At 43.2% G+C, this 15,912-nt stretch overlaps 1 protein-coding gene across 1 annotated transcript in view; it reads right to left on the reverse strand.

The window, feature by feature from the left end:
- The window catches only part of ANK3 (ankyrin 3), a 320,808-nt gene that overhangs the window by 165,929 nt on the left and 138,967 nt on the right, over positions 1-15,912 (reverse strand). The window contains exons 5-8 of the mRNA XM_084845353.1: positions 14,665-14,763; positions 12,147-12,332; positions 9,701-9,799; positions 3,074-3,172 (exon numbers count right to left, since the gene is read on the reverse strand). Coding sequence (XP_084701479.1) covers positions 3,074-3,172; positions 9,701-9,799; positions 12,147-12,332; positions 14,665-14,763 — 483 coding nt within the window. The remainder of the gene's footprint in view (positions 1-3,073; positions 3,173-9,700; positions 9,800-12,146; positions 12,333-14,664; positions 14,764-15,912) is intronic.

Consider the following 15,912-nt stretch of genomic DNA (forward strand, 5'->3'; position numbering starts at 1 on the left):
CATTTACATGAAAAAAAAATCCTTATGCACAATCTCTTCATGCCCATATGTGCAGAACTGAGCACAAGCCGCCCTGCATGTATATGTAGAGGATTCCCATGGCCACAAGAACATAGGAAGCTGCCTTATGCTGAGTCAGACCATTGGTTCATCTAGCTCCATACTGTTGACACTGACTGGCAGCGGCTCTCCAGGGTTTCAGGCAGCAGTCTTTCTCAACCCAACCTGGAGATGCTGGAAATCAAACTTCCAATCTCTCCAACGAGCTCCAAAAGGATCTCTCCGAACTGGAAGAATGGGCATCAAAATGGCAAACGCAGTTCAGTGTAAGCAAGTGTAAAGTGATGTACACTGGGGCAAAAACCCCCAACTTCAAGTATAAGCTGATGGCATCTGAGCTAGTTGTGGGCTTGTTGCGGCCAGCTCAATGAAAATGTCAACCCAGTGTGCAGCAGCTGTGAAAAAGGCAAATTCCATGCAGAAAAGGGCAACCAAAATGTTCAAAGGGCTGGAGCAATTCCCCCATGAGGAAAGGTTACAGCAGCTGGGATTGTTTAGCTTAGAAAAAAGGCGAGTAAGGAGGGACATGACAGAGGTGTACAAAATTATGCATGGTGTGGAGAAAGTGGATAGGGAGACATTTTTCTCCCTCTCTCAAAATACCAGAATCTAGGGTCATCCCATGAAGCTGAATTCAGGACAAATAAAAGGAAGTACTTCTTTACATAGCACATAGTTAAACTATGGAATTCACTTTCACAAGAAGTAGTGATGGCCACCAATTTGGATGGCTTTCAAAGGAGATCGGACAAATTCATGGAGGATAAGGCTATTGATGGCTAGTAGTTCTGATGGCTGTATGCTACCTCCACTATCAGAGGCAGTATGTTTCTGTACACCAGTTGCTGGGGAACATGGGCAGGAGGCTGCTGTTGCATTAATGTCCTGCTTGTAGGTTTCCTGTGTGCAGCTGGTTGGCCACTGTGTGAACAGAATGCTGGTCTAGATGGATCCTTGGTCTGATCCAGCAGGGCTCTTCTTATGTTCCTGTGACCATTTACATGCAAAGCAGGCACTCTACCACTAAGCTACGGCATTCTACGGAGCCCTGTCAGTCTCCCACGGTCCCTCAACCAGGCATACTTCCATTTTGCCAGCCTATGACCGATATAGGGAGGTTCTTCCACAGCTCACTTTCAGCAGCTAGCCCCACTCTGAGCAAGCTACATGGTATAATGGTGGTGGTAGGGAGGATTGTCTAAGAGGATGGACAATCCTTGGGGTAGGGAACAGCCAGGTTTTACATTCCATTGTAGTTGCTATGAAGACACCAGCTGGCCCAAGAGATCATAAAACTGTACATGCAGCATGTTTTCCTGTTGATTCAAGAGCTGGCCTTTCAATTCAGCTGCAACATAGTAGATTGAAGATTACAAGTGTTTACAGTTAATCCTGGGTAAAATGTGCTCGCTGTCTGTGACAAACACAAATTCATCTTGGCAAGCATAGTATCAGGCAGCCAAATTAAGTCAAGCTAATTTAATCAACTGCACTAAGTATGCTTTATTTGCTGAAATCTATTCTGGAAGACAGAGAAAGGGAAAACACGATCAGAGAGGCAATGCTTAGTATGTGGGTTACACAAAGCAGCCGTTGACTTTTTTTTACAACCAGAAATGCTTCTAATAAACCAAACAGTCAGATTTGCCATCGAGACATTTTTTGCCCAGCTGCCAGTGTGTGGAAGTTGACACAGCAACGGACTCCAATTATTGGCTATTGCTGTTACGCATTTAGCACTTACATTACTTGCCAGCTGCTGGTACTGAAACAAAACGTTCCTTCACGTATCATAAAATCATTCCCCAAGTGAGATATAAAATCAGTTTTGCAGTTTGAGGTGGCAGGCCGAGGCAATGCTTCGATTACTTCAGGCATGTCTACACAAGGAGAGGGGGAAAGGGTGTGTGTACCTGTTTAGCCTGAGCCACCACATAATTGCTATCAGAGCATACTCTAGAGCAGGGGTGGGAAACTTTGGGGGGACCTGGGGGCCACTTTTGACCCCACCCAGGCTACGCTTCTGCCAAATTTGGTGGCGGCAAAAATATAAGTGGTTTGCTACCAAATTTTAGTGGCAAACCGCTACAGAGGAGTAAGAAGGACAAGTGTAGCTTATTTTCAAGGTAAATGTGTCCTTTTTACCCTTCTGCAATGGTTCCTTGCCAAAATTTGGAGGCAACCCAGCATTTTTTTTTGCCAGTGCAAATTTCAGCAGCAGCAAAAGCCACACTGGGTGGGTAGAGGACAGCAGGGGCCATCTGCAGCCCACAGACTGTGTGGTGCCCACCCCTGCTTTATAGGAATAGAGAAAAGGGTTACTGAGATTCAGGATCTCATGAACATAAACAGCCAACAGCAATTCCAGCTCCGTCGCAGAACGCTCCCACCAGTGGAAGGGAAGGTGAATTTCACCCATTTCCCCTTCTCAAGTCCCACCTCCTACACTGTTCTGAGGGGTCACCAAACCCTCTGAAGCAGATTTTTTTGGGGGAAAGGGGGCTGCAGGGCAGGGGGAATGGATGAATATCGCCTCCTCCCCCATTTCACCAGTGGGATTCCTCGACTGGATCAAAAGCTTTCCACAGATTGAAAGAGCCTTTCCGTTCGCTGGAAGCAAAGTCTCGATCCAGCCCTATGTGATTTAGGGCACGTTCCACTGTATGGAACACTCTGCCAAGCTGGTTCTTCTGGCTAACTCACTCCTCTTTTTTAGAAGATTAGTTTAAAAAAAAAACCAAACCACTACCCCTCATTAGGGGCTTAAGTTGCTGGAGAGTTTCTTATTATTGAGTAATGTCTGTTGATGGATCTCTGCTGTTTGTTTTGATCTGTTTTTTAAGTTTTTACTGTTATTTTTGTAATTCTTTTTTTTAACTGTCAGTTGCTTCAAGAGCCCGAGAGCTATAAATGTAGAATAAACTCCGCGAAAACCAACATAATTCATTTCAGTGAGTTCTATACCACATGTATATGGTGTAATATAGGATAATATAATCATTCATAGTCTTACCCTTGTTTTAGCATCAATTTTTGCTCCTCTATCAAGTAGCAGCTTAACCATGTTTGTATTCCCTCTCTTCGAAGCTACATGTAATGGGGTGATATCGTTCTGTGGGAGAAAACACAGGGAATCAAGATATATTTCAAGAAGCATTAACACTGGACTGGGGCTGAACTTGTTTGACATGCTGCGATTCTCAAGATGTTTGTTTTTACATAGTTTAGACTCAGGCAGAGCAAAAAAATACCCCCCACATGGGGTAGTTCGGCTGCCACAAAGGGGGGGGGGATGGGAGACATTTCTTATGTTTTTGAAGAGGTGGGAGCTACCATGACAGATACAAGGCAGCAGAGGGTTGCAGGCAGTCTCCCTCTGAACTGAATAAAAGAAGTTTTGTGATGGCTTCAAGCAGTGGTGGAGCTGCAATAAGCAGCAGCAGCCCGGCAGGGTTCCTCATTGAGGATGGCCCAGTGGGAACGAAGCTACATCATGACATAGTGTCATTCCCAGGGGCATTCTTGGTAACACAGATGGCTGCCCCCACTGGGCAGAAATGTCTCCAACCCCCGAAGATCACAACAATATTAGGGGGCCATTCCGGCCCCCTTTCAAAATGCTGAAAATGTCCAGACCAAATAGACCACTGTGCTTCAGAGCAGCTACTTTCTCTGTGTAGAGGATGGGGCGCTGTACGGAGTTGCTGGGCATACACTGGCAAGTCCCAGGTTCAAAACCCTGCTCAGCCAAGAAGTTCACTACATGACCTGCCATATTAGGAAGCTTGCAATCTATCCTTATTTATCTCCTCACAACAACGCTAGGCAACTGAGGCTGTGGCTTGCCTCAGATCACCCAGCAAGCTTCGTGGTAAATTTTAAACCAGGGACTTAAGGCAGACACTGGAGATAGATGACAATGTTTTCAGAGAGCTGAAGCTTTTTTTCATAGAGCAATAGAGGAACTGTTGTCTGGGATGGGCACACCTGTTGTCTTTACTCACTGGTTTTGAAGTTTTTTGCAGTGCTTCAAAAACCTGCAAGATCTGCTGGAGAAGATGACACCAGGGGGCGGTGGGGGTGGGGAGAAATGACATGGGATTGAGAGTGCAAGTGTCTGTACACACAGAACATGCAACAATGCCCCTCTCATCACACCTGAAACACTCTTGACAATGATGGTTTGCCCCCAGCCTAGGTCTCATGTTTCCATTCCCACTTTTCTGTCCACTGTTTCACATCTTGCAAAGTGTGTGGTATTGCAAGCACAGCTCTCAACGAACTCTTCTCTGAAGGGACTCTGCCTTCATCCCCAATGCTCCACCCTGCAATCACTCTGACTCCAGTAGAAATAATACTGTATTGCTGGGAGATAAAATGAGTTCATCTAAGCTCAGAAAGAATGAACTGCCTGTAACATTAATTATGAAATGCTTTTTAAAACTCAAGATGTTCTACTGATAAAACATTTGAGCCAAGTGCTTCCACTGTAGGAATGAACTTCCCTAAACCAACTGTCAACAGGAAATAATATAATAACATTTTATGTGGGGCAGGGCTGGTCCAAGGCATGTTGGTGTCTGAGGAAAAATCCAGATGGTGACCCACACAGATATACTAATATAACACATGGCACAATCCATCAGAAATATTCTCCTGCATGAACATAATTGAAACCAATGGGAGCTGTGCAAGGGGAGTGTAGTGCCCTTGTGCAGCTCATTTCAACAGGGCTTGTGCAGGAGAACTTGACTGAGCCACCTGCTGAATGATGGGGCCATGTGCTGAAACTAAGCAAGTATGGGAGACACTTGGGAACACCATGTATGCTACCTCGAGTTCCATGATGGCAGAAAGGCGGAATACAAATGTAATAAATATATAAATGGGTCAAAGTATCTCTACCCACCCACCTCTCCCTGTGCCACCTTCAATGGCTTCCAGAATCTACCACCTGAGGTTGTCACCTCACCTTGTCTTGTGGTAGAGACCCTCTGATGAATGTAAACATTTGCACACAATTAAAAACAAATTATCATCTTCATCTTTGAGTGTCTGTTTAGCAAGGCAGCCATATGAACATGTGCTGCACATTCAGGGCAATTACACAGCAGACTCACTCAGACACAAAGATCCAAGATGTAGCTAGGTGCTGTTTGCCGCCAGCCAAATTACCTAAATGGTGCTCTGACAATGTCTAATGCGAGTGTCCAAAAGTGCACATATAACCTAAAATGAAAAATACCGATTTTGTGTTTGACATGGAAAAAAATGGCGCCCTACTAGGATGATGATAAAATGCTGATTTTGAATTATGGCCTTTGTTGTGTTCTGGGGAGATGTCTAATAGCTGGCTGAATAAAAACTGCATCCCAATGAATGAACAAGGCCATCTACATGTTAAGGTATCTATTCTGTGGCTGGTGCATCAGACGCCTATCCACGCTATTATAGGCCAACAGAGTGGTCAAAACAGACCAGTGCTGATGCCGTAAACCATGCCTCCAACAGGGTGCCGGTCCATTTTGTATTAGACTGATCCCAACAAGAGTGTCATACTCCATGATTTACCTAGAGCTGGAGAAATTTTTATAGCCATTTTTTTCAGGGTTCCAATTCTTCCAAGGTGGCTCGTGACAAAACATAAAATAATAATAAATACAAAAGGTGACAATGGAGCTATGTCACATACCAGAAAAGAGGAAGTAACGTGTACTGTTGCATACACATGACACCGTAAGCAAAGAGACCAGGAGGAGACCCTGACTTTACAACTTGTAGTTGTTAAGAGAGAGAAAATACATAGGAGAAATTTGCTCCCTGTCTTCTCCATTTATTGTCTATACACCATCAGAATTTAGACTGTACGTTTCTGTAAGCCAGGGATATGCCTTCTTTTTTTGTGCCTGTTTTTCTGCAAAGTGCCATGTACAATGATGGTACTACAGAAAAGAAACCATCATCAAATCCATTACCTTGATCACTCAGGACTCAACTCCAAGATATTAGGTCAATATACTACTGTATACGCTAGTTTTCTTTGCTAATGACAGATTGTGTGTAGGTTGGTATAAACAGAGCAGCTAAAAAAGCCTTCTGATCAAGCCCTGCCTCTGCCATGAACTCACTAGCTAGCTTCAGGCAAGCCACTGTATCTCAGCAATATGAGGGTTAGTAGTAGTAATAAATACTGGCCTACATTACAGGATTGTTGTAAGCAGTACAAAGATCAGATGAGAGCCGGTGTGGTGTGGTGGTTAGAGTGTTGTATTGTGAGTTGGGAGATCTGGGTTCTAGTCCCCACTCAGCCATGAAGCCCACTGGGTGACTTTGGGCCACTGACTCTCAGCCTAACCTACCTCACAGGGTTGTTGTGAGGATAAAATGGCAAGGATGAGGATCATGTAAGCTGCCTTGCAAGAGGCTAAAATGTGGGATATACATGAAACAAATAAATATATGTGAAGCTCTCTGAGGACTGAAATGCTATATAACAGTTAAATGTTATAACTAATCTTTGGTCATGCAAATGGATAGCTAAGACTGGCCTGGCCAATATATGGTTCCCCCTGCAGTGCTGACAAGAGGGCTGGCAAAATGAGCTGCTCAGCACATGGCCTGTGAGCATCAGTGTGTGTGGGGGGAAGGGGGAGAGTGGTCACCTTTCCTGAATAAGCAGATCTGATCCCTGCAAAAGCTCTAGAAAGACAAAAACCTAACTAAGAAGAACTAAATTTCAAAACAGCTTTGTAGGTTCATAGTATCGGAGGGGCCAGCCAGATGACCCCTTGGTGAATAGAAGAAACATTCCCAATGAGGGGGAAAGGGGTGGCGGGGCCTCAGTTTCATGGTGGAATCTTTCAGTCAGGATTCTTCCCACACTGAGGTAGATGGTGAGACTGGAGGGGAATTGCGAGAGGCTGGGAACTTGAACAGTTGTTATACCAGAATACTGTTCAGAACCCTTGCGGTTTAGCATCATTTCTATGCTGACCCTCTTCCCTATTTATCATCATGATTAGGAGAAAAGTGGGGGGGAACTGTGCCCCTTTGCAGAGGGGTTGCCTCCTACTGCCACCCTGGATCACCTGTGCTTCCATGCACAGTGCAACGAAACTGGCCATACCCTTTGTAACGCATTTGTCTTCCAAGAAGCATTTCAACTGCCTTTGTATTTGCTGATTCACTTCAGTGAGCTCCCCCGCTCCCCACCCCGAAACAATAAAAAGTAGCTGAGGCTTCTGGCTGGGGCTGCATTGACAAGGCAGAATGATTCAATAGGAAGCTAATTTCATTTCCAGCAGAAACACTGCTACCAAAGACATTTATCTGAATATAATTTCAGATTTATATTCCCAAAAGTGTCCAGCCTAACATAGCTGACTATCTTAGCCATCTTTCTGGTGGAGGAGGAGAAGGTAGAGGAGGAGCAAGAAGGGCATGCTCCTTGGAATTGAACGGCAGTAAAATGGGGTGGGGGACCTGATATTAAGAGCTTGCTTAAACAAGGCATCTGCAATCAAAATAGAAGAATTATTTCTTAATGTGAATGTTGCTTATTTATTTCTGTTACCACCCACAGAGTTGTTGGTACTGTTAGGATTGCCAGAGAGATTCCTCTCTTATCTTTAAATCTGATGCTGAATCAGATTTAATGATGTGGGAGGTTTAATTTAATGATGTGGGAGGTAATGGTGGGAGGTTGAGGCAGCTGCAGAAGCATCTTCCACCCATTCCACTGCCTGCCCAGCCCCCTCACTGCAAATGGTGGGGAAGGGGGACAAAAAAAATAAGTGTAAGTGTGTGTGTGTGTGTGTGTGTGTGAGAGAGAGAGAGAGAGAGAGAGAGAGGCTGCAGCTCCCAGATTCTCCAAGTCACAACCTGGCGTCTCTGAAAAGTGTGACTGGGTTTGCACAAAATCACGGGGGTAAAAGAAACCATCGTGGCTTCTCCCCTGCCCCCACACGTGCACGCCTGTTGTTCGCATAATTACATAATTGTCATCCAAACCCGTCGTGCAGTGCGGCAGGGATGGCTTCATACCCACCCCACAACCCCTACTGCACATCATGGGTATGAAGCCACCCCTGCTGCGCTGTGCACTGCATTCGGACAACATGCCAACCCGTGCTGCAGCATGGGTGATTATGTAAACAATGGATGCGCACACAGCATGTGCAGGGGCAGGGCGAGAAGACACAATGACTTCTTTTACCCCCGTGATTGTGGCAGTGCCACAACAGAGCAAACTGGGTAGACAAAAGAACATGGGGAAAGAATACAGAGGTAAGATAAAGATACATAATACAAGACTGTACAAGGGGATGATTTTGCCAGGACTTGTCAGCAGTTACTAGTCCCTATTGGGTGTTGAAGGAGAGCAGCAGTGGGGCCAGGTAGATGGGGATCAGCAGTGGTCCATATATGAGCTTAGGTGATTAATTTGACTAAGGGGGCATAAACTGTGGGGCAAGCATCCAGTGAGCCATGGAAGGGCAGGCTCAAAAAATGGGGGAACGTTAGGTAAGCCTGCCTAAAGGAAACAAGGCGCGCTCTGAATTACTGGCACCAGATCACCAGGTGAACAAGCACGATGGGCTGATCTGACCTAGGAAGCATTACACAAGGCTCTCAGACAATCAAAAGACTGGGCTCAGAGCCAATCAATGCCTGAGGGATCCCTGACAGTTAACATTTTGTGCTTGCTGAAATGCCTGAAAGGTCCAGGTTCTGGACCCAGTGGAGCACACACACCTGCTACATTCTGCCTTGCTCAGGCTTATGAACCTGTCATTCACCAGGGCTAAAAAATACTTGAATAGCCAAATCACCAAAGGGTTGTCAGTTAGAAGAACAGAGACATGTATATACTGCAGGCTATGATCATATGTGATCTTGCATGTCAGGCTTCATAAAGCATCTAAAAAGTTTGTGCTGATATCCATGTGAACAAAGAAATTGTCATCCTAGCTGCCTGCTTTTCTAGTGCCTTATTTCTGGCAGTTATATAAGGGTTCTGTGTACTTAAAAAAAAAATCAGAATTCTACAGCAAGAAAAGCTGAATTCTGTGCCCTGTATATCTTACACAAACACACGCACACACACATGCGCGCACACACACACACACACACACACAATTTGCATACTTTATTCTGCTTCTCCAAGGCATGGGGAGAGGCAGGAAGCTATACACGGAACTGAAAGCTTGATCCCTTGAAATCCTGTTCTTATTCATCTTCCCTAGCAGCTGCTTATACCTTTCTCATTTAGGCCCTATTCAGCAGCTTGTTTTCTTAACCATGGTCAAGCATTGGCTGCAAACCTGGATGTGAAATTAAGGTCTGAAGTGGACTTGCACACCAGGTCATGTTACATCTATGCTGAGCAAACCACAAGCAGTTTTTCCCCACCTCTCTGCTTGCAAAGTGACATAAAGAGCTTGCTGATATCTCCCTATACATTCCCCTCTGGGGGCAGGGTTTAGCTCAGCAAGCTAAACTATGGTTGTACCATACATTTTGGTTACCAACCAAGGTTAAGACAACAAAGCATGGTTCACGCTCATCATGATTAAGTGTTAGATCTCCACTAGGCTTTAGAGGATATGTTTAAGCGAAACTCCTAAGAATTAGCACATACCCTTGCAGTAAAGTCCACAGCAGCACCACGATTTAAAAGCAGTGTAGCTACGTTGATATTTCCATAGTGGGCAGCTATGTGGAGGGGAGTGAAGCCACTCTGAAATAAAGAAACAACAACAGCACACACAGCAAAGCATAAATTATTTTTCCCCAAATGTCTTCCAGCAGCTCCTAAAATGTATGTCTTGCAGCACATACGGAGTCCAGTAAGCAGAATATGATTCAGAGATATAGAGTACATTCTATTCTAGTTTTCAATAACTGTACTACTTAATGACTTCTTTGAAGACTGTGAATAAAAATATACTCAACAGAAGGGAAAGAAATGGCCATGCCTGTTCTTGGAGAATAAGAGCAGGATAAGATGTTTGGCTATTGCAAAAAGAATCTGCTAAAGAAAGTTAATAAAATAAAAATGTTATCCTTCACTTAATTTGGTAAATCAATTTCTTACTGGAAATATCTACTTGTTCTCAGTATTTTATAATCCTTGCAAGTTAAATATTACATAAAACTTCCTTGCAGAAATTCAAATTAAGTCACTTGATAATAATTGCTGAATAGATTTCATAAATGCAAAGCAGATGCAAATTAAAACATCAAAGTCCATTTTAAAAAGAGATTAATGTGAGATTAAAAAAATAGAGGTCCTTCTATAAAATATAAAAGATCAATCTCCCACTGTGAGCAATCACACTGGGTTAATATTCTGACACCCCAACTTTCATTAGAAAATGCCTAGGCAATCATATATTTTCAGTGACTTGTTTTCATATTTAAGCCATTTATATTTCCTTTTTTATTTTCAAAAATGTTAAAACATGCAGCAATTCAATCAGTCCCCGCAATGTGTGAAACCTCAGAGGAAACTCAACACATTTCTAAGATCATCAGCAAGCCTCTTTAGCCATGCTAGCTGTCACTGCCTCAACTTGGAGTGTGTTTACACATTTCTGAGTCACTTGGAAGAGCTAGTCACTTTTTGTTGACACTGACTGTATAGTGTCATGCAGGAGCCTAAGGAACTAAGTCCTGGATGCAAAAGTGTGTCAGGGATGTCTGCAGCTCTTGACACAGCTGATAAAACACTGATACAACATTGGAAACCTGGGTGCTTTCCTCTAACACAAAATGACTCTTTTCGGCAGTGACAATTAGCTCCAAAGGAAGCTTGCTTGTGCACTTTTAAAACACTTGTTTCAGCTGCAGAAAGCCCTGGTTATCTAAAACTACATTCTTCTCTAGCACATGCTACATTGTCAAATCTAAAGCAGGTCTCTATTCCTCTAAAAGGCAATGCAGAGAAGTGAAGGAAGAAATGATGCAGCAGCTCTACATTGTGGAAGAGTGATGATGCATGTATATTTATATAGATATATATATAATATGTTTATATATACCTCGGTTGTTCTATTCACCATCATCTAGGTTAACACATTTGGAAGCAAAGAAGGGGGGAAAAAATGTACGGTTAGTTCTCTCCCGGTGATAATGGATGCAGAAAGCTTTGTGGCCACTCTATGGATGCTACAGTGAAAGCACAAACACAGGCACAGAAGGAAAGAGAGGCTGAATGGTGGCCCGTTTTTTCCTCCAGATGTCAATGGGTGTGCATTACAAATGTGGTTTCATTGTTTCCCCGTGGTAAAAGTCAAGATTCAAGAAAATCCCCTTTTCCATTTCAGCCTTACGCCTACCTTAACGGAAGGAAAGTAAACATAGCAGTTGTCTCTGTGCTACACTGAATTATATATATCTAAAAGCCAGTTTCTGAGTTCTGTTTCTTTGCCACACAACCTTCCCCAACCTGTTGTCCTCCAGAGATTCTGACTACAACTCCCATTATCTCTGGCCACTGATCATGCTGGCTGGGGCTGATGTAAGTTGTAGTCCAAAGCATCTGGAGGGCACCAAGTTGGGGAAGGCTGCTCTAGTGTGACCACGAAACAGAACCCAGGACAGCATTAACAACTGATCTGATTATTTGATCTCCATCACAAATGCCATCATTTGTTTCAAATATAGACTGACTTGTAATTAGTAAACATATTTTTCCTTCATGGCTATCGACACAAGATAAAGTGCTGAATATAAAACAGGCTTTTGCAACTTGTGACCCACCAAGCCAAACACAGCCTACCAGTGGCGTGGTCTGTTAGAAGCTGGATAAACCTCCTAGTTCTGCTGCCTTCCTGGGACTCCAAAAGCAGAGAGGTAGTCAAGTGCCTGGCAGACCATGATCCATGGCTGGTGGGCTAAACTTGCTTTGGTGGATCACAAATTGTGCAGGTCCAACCTAAAACAGTGCTAAATGAAACCGTAGCAGTAAAACCTGGAACAGACAGGGATTTTCTTATATAGGACACTCTCCGTTGGTTAGCAAAGAGCAGCGGAGATCTTATATACACCATTCAGACTGTTCTTAACAAAAAAACAAAACTAACCTTGGACTCCACATCTGCATTGTGGTCATTCTGCAGCAACAGTGCAGCTGCCTTGGTGTCATCCTTGCGTGCAGCAATGTGGAGAGCAGGAAGACGAACTTTCCCCTTTGTGTCATTTTCAAGCAACAAGGAAACCACCTGGTCATGGCCCTGTTGAAGAGCTACTGCCAATGGTGTGAAGCCATCCTATCAAATGACCAAATAACAACCATCAGAAGACATGTCTCCAAGCATGAGTGTGAACAAGCTGAAGAATGTGTTGTTGGTCAGTAGGAAAAACCTGATTTGGGGATCAGGATTCAACCTGTTCTGGAAGGGGCTGCACTCCCCCTGAAAGATCAGGTCTATAGCTTGGAAGGGTTCCTTGACCCATGATTCAGGTGGCACATAATTTTAGCATAGAGCATATATCACACACTGGCTTTAGAAGTTATTTATTTACAAACAAATCTTGCTTAGATGCCTTTTATTTAAAACCTTTATTTGTTGATTTGCATTTGATTACTCAGCTCTTAATGAATATGGGACCTGATTCAACTGAAAAACACTACATCTTGATGTGAGGGTGATATGAACATTCTGTCTGCAGTATTTGATCTGTGATGGCTCTTTCACACATACAACATAGCACGTTTACATATATCAAGTGCTAAATCTGCATGTGTGAATCACCTACAGATATAATGAGTGCTGCATAAATATCTGTAGGTGATTCACACATGCAGATTTAGCACTCGATATATATAAAAGTGGTATCTTGTATGTGTGCTTTAATTTTTTTTTTTTGCAGAGTTAAAATATGTAATATGTTTTAACTTTGCAGAAAAATTAAAGCTTGGAAATAGATATTTTCACAAATTGAAGCAAAACAGTGATTTTTAAAAAAATCTGGAAGAGAAAATCTGGAACTTGTTTGTTTGGGTATGAGAAATGTGAGATGCTCCTGGTCAGTTCAAAGGCAGGACAGGTAACAGGGATTCAACCCATCTTGCTCAGGTGTTGATGGTGGCCAGGAGTGTGTTTGTACAATTAAGGCTGGCATGACAACAGCATCCGTTCCTGGAGATGTCTGATCTGGCGAAGGTGACACATGCTTTAGTTACAACCCATTTGGATTGCTGTAACATGTTCTGCATGGGGCTTCCTTTGAAAAGCGTTCAGAAACTTCAGCTGGTCCAAAACGCTGTAGCCAGACTATTGATCAGGGCCAGTTATCGGGAGCACGTGACTCCCTTGTTGCAACGGCTTCACTGACTACTGCTCCATTTGCAGGCACAATTCAAAGCGCTGGTTATTACATCCTATAAAGTCCTACATAACTTGGGGACAGGCTATTTGAAAGACTGCATTCTCCCAGATGAGCCTGCCTGGGTTTTTAAATCCTCAGAAGAGACCCTTCCTTCTCAGAGGCACATTTGATGGCAACACAAGAGAGGGCCTTCTCAGTGGCTGCTCCTAGGCTCTGGAACTCCCTGCCAAGGGAAGCTAGTCTAGTTTGATCTTTGTTGTCCTTCTTCAGGCAGGCAAAGACATTTTGATTTAGACAGGCTTTTAGCTTTTAAGGACTCGCTGCTGAAGCTGGTTTTAACTGATAGGTATGGTTTACTGTTTATTTTTTATGGATGTGTTTTTAGCTGATTTGCTTTTATACTTTAATTATAATTTTGAATTTTATCTTGTATTTTATGTCTTGAGCATTATTTAGAGTGGAAAGGCAGGGTATAAATTTAATCAATCAATATCAATGTGCCTATTTCACAGACAGGCACAGAAAGATTAAGGGACTTCATAGTTTTCAGTAGCTTCTCAGTACATTTAAAAGATCTCTTCTGATTCTAAACAGTGTGTCCTTCAGAATGCTACATCAGCACACACCCCATACATTTCAGCAGGGCTGAAACTTCAAGATTCAGGACATTAAATGGATTGCCAGGTGATGCCAAGTCAGCAGTGTAACTAGGGTAGTCACCAAATTGTATGTAAACAGAATTCTCTGTGAAACTTGAGGGGTCTTGTACTGTGCACATGAATTCTTGAACTGCAGGCAGGCTTTTCACAATCTTCTTCATTGCTTCCATCAGATACACCAAAGAGGACCAACAATGCAAATGTGTGCTGTGTTAAAAGTTAAGGGTGATTCATGATCACTTAAAATATGCATCCTGAAGATGACAAAACCTATGAGCAAAATAAGCATGCATCAGAACTACACCAACTGTTTATGCATCCAGTATAGACTACAAAACCCATGATGCATGGCAGTGCAAACAGCAATAACTGAACAACAGGACAAACGGGTTTTCTATGGGTAGCTGTGGTGCTGCACCAGACAGAGACGTCATCATGAAATTTGTTATTGGGGTTTGCGCATCTTCAAACTTAATTTTGTATAACAAATTCATGATGTATGCAGTTGATGATTTTCATGTATTTTAGTGCAGAGCTATACTTCCATATTTCATTATGCTGTAAAGTACATTTAACATTTTAGCAAAGTCTGTATAAAATGACTATTTACCTCTGTGGCAAGGCTCTGACTTCCCCCATTATCAAGAAGAAACTTAACCACTTCCAGGTGATTTTCTTGGGCTGCCATATACAATGGTGTGAAGCCATTCTGAAAAAGAAATACACAACAGCATAAGGCTTTCTTTGGAAATCTAAGGTTTTGCTTGGGTACTCACTTTGATCTTCTCTTTTGGGATCATTTAGCCCTAGCCTAAACATGCCACAGAACGAGGTGGCAGAGTCCTGAGGTGGCAGAAAGGACTGTACCATTTCAGGCTGCAGATCTGGGATCGCCTTTTTGAATGCTCACCTGTGTGAAAATTTTCCTTTCTTCCTGATGTGCTGGTTTTTTACTTTCTGGGAGTGTTCTCTGTGGATGGGTGCAATTACAAAAGTAACAAATACAAATAAACAGGTCAATAGGAGAAACATAGGCAGTGTTCAGACATAATGCTAAACCATGGTTTAGTGTTATGTGAACAGGCCTAGGGTTCATCAGTTCCCCTGTCCCCTCTCTTCCTTCAGCACAGCCTCAAGGAGGAGATCAGAAGCATCTGATCTCTTTGTGGCCACATCAGAGGAGAGGGGAGGGGACAGCGCATGAGCCCGAGGCTCCTGCATATAACCCTAAAACACAGTCTAGTGCAGCCTTCCCCTACCTGGTGCTTTCCAGATGTTTTGGACTATAATTCCCATCAGACCCAGCCAGCATGGGCAATAGTTGGGGATGTTGGGATTTGTAGTCCAAAACATCTGGAGGGCATTAGGTTGGGGAAGGTTGCATTAGAGTTACACCTGAACCCGATCCATATTTAAAAACATGAATTTGTTTTGTGAAGGCTTTTCATGTACTCTTGCATGTGGCCAATGCTGGTTCAGCAATTGCGTCATAGCTGTTGACTTCTGGGGAAAAGGAGAAAGAGCCAATGGCTACAGAAATGCAGGGTCAGCTTCAGGGAAGGGCTCTATGAGATTGTGTCTGCTAACTTCAGCAAATAATTTATAATCTATGCTTCCCAAAGGAACATAGATTAGTCCTACTTATAGCAAATTAGGTTCTAGATTAGTCCTACTTAAAGGAGTGGTTGAGGGCCATCCGACACAGTATGCGGAGAGAAAACTGGGTTTGTCATCGAGCATATAATCCAAAGTTGCAGTCAATCATGGCTCCTTTTTTGTCACAACCACACACTGCATTTTTAGATGTGGGGGTAAAATATTTTGGTTGTATGAACACCTAAAAAGCATAATCTGTGAA

The sequence above is a fragment of the Heloderma suspectum genome, chromosome 3, assembly GCF_057233095.1.
Source record: "Heloderma suspectum isolate Gila_16-S chromosome 3, 16-S_ref, whole genome shotgun sequence".
Lineage (NCBI taxonomy): Eukaryota > Metazoa > Chordata > Lepidosauria > Squamata > Helodermatidae > Heloderma > Heloderma suspectum.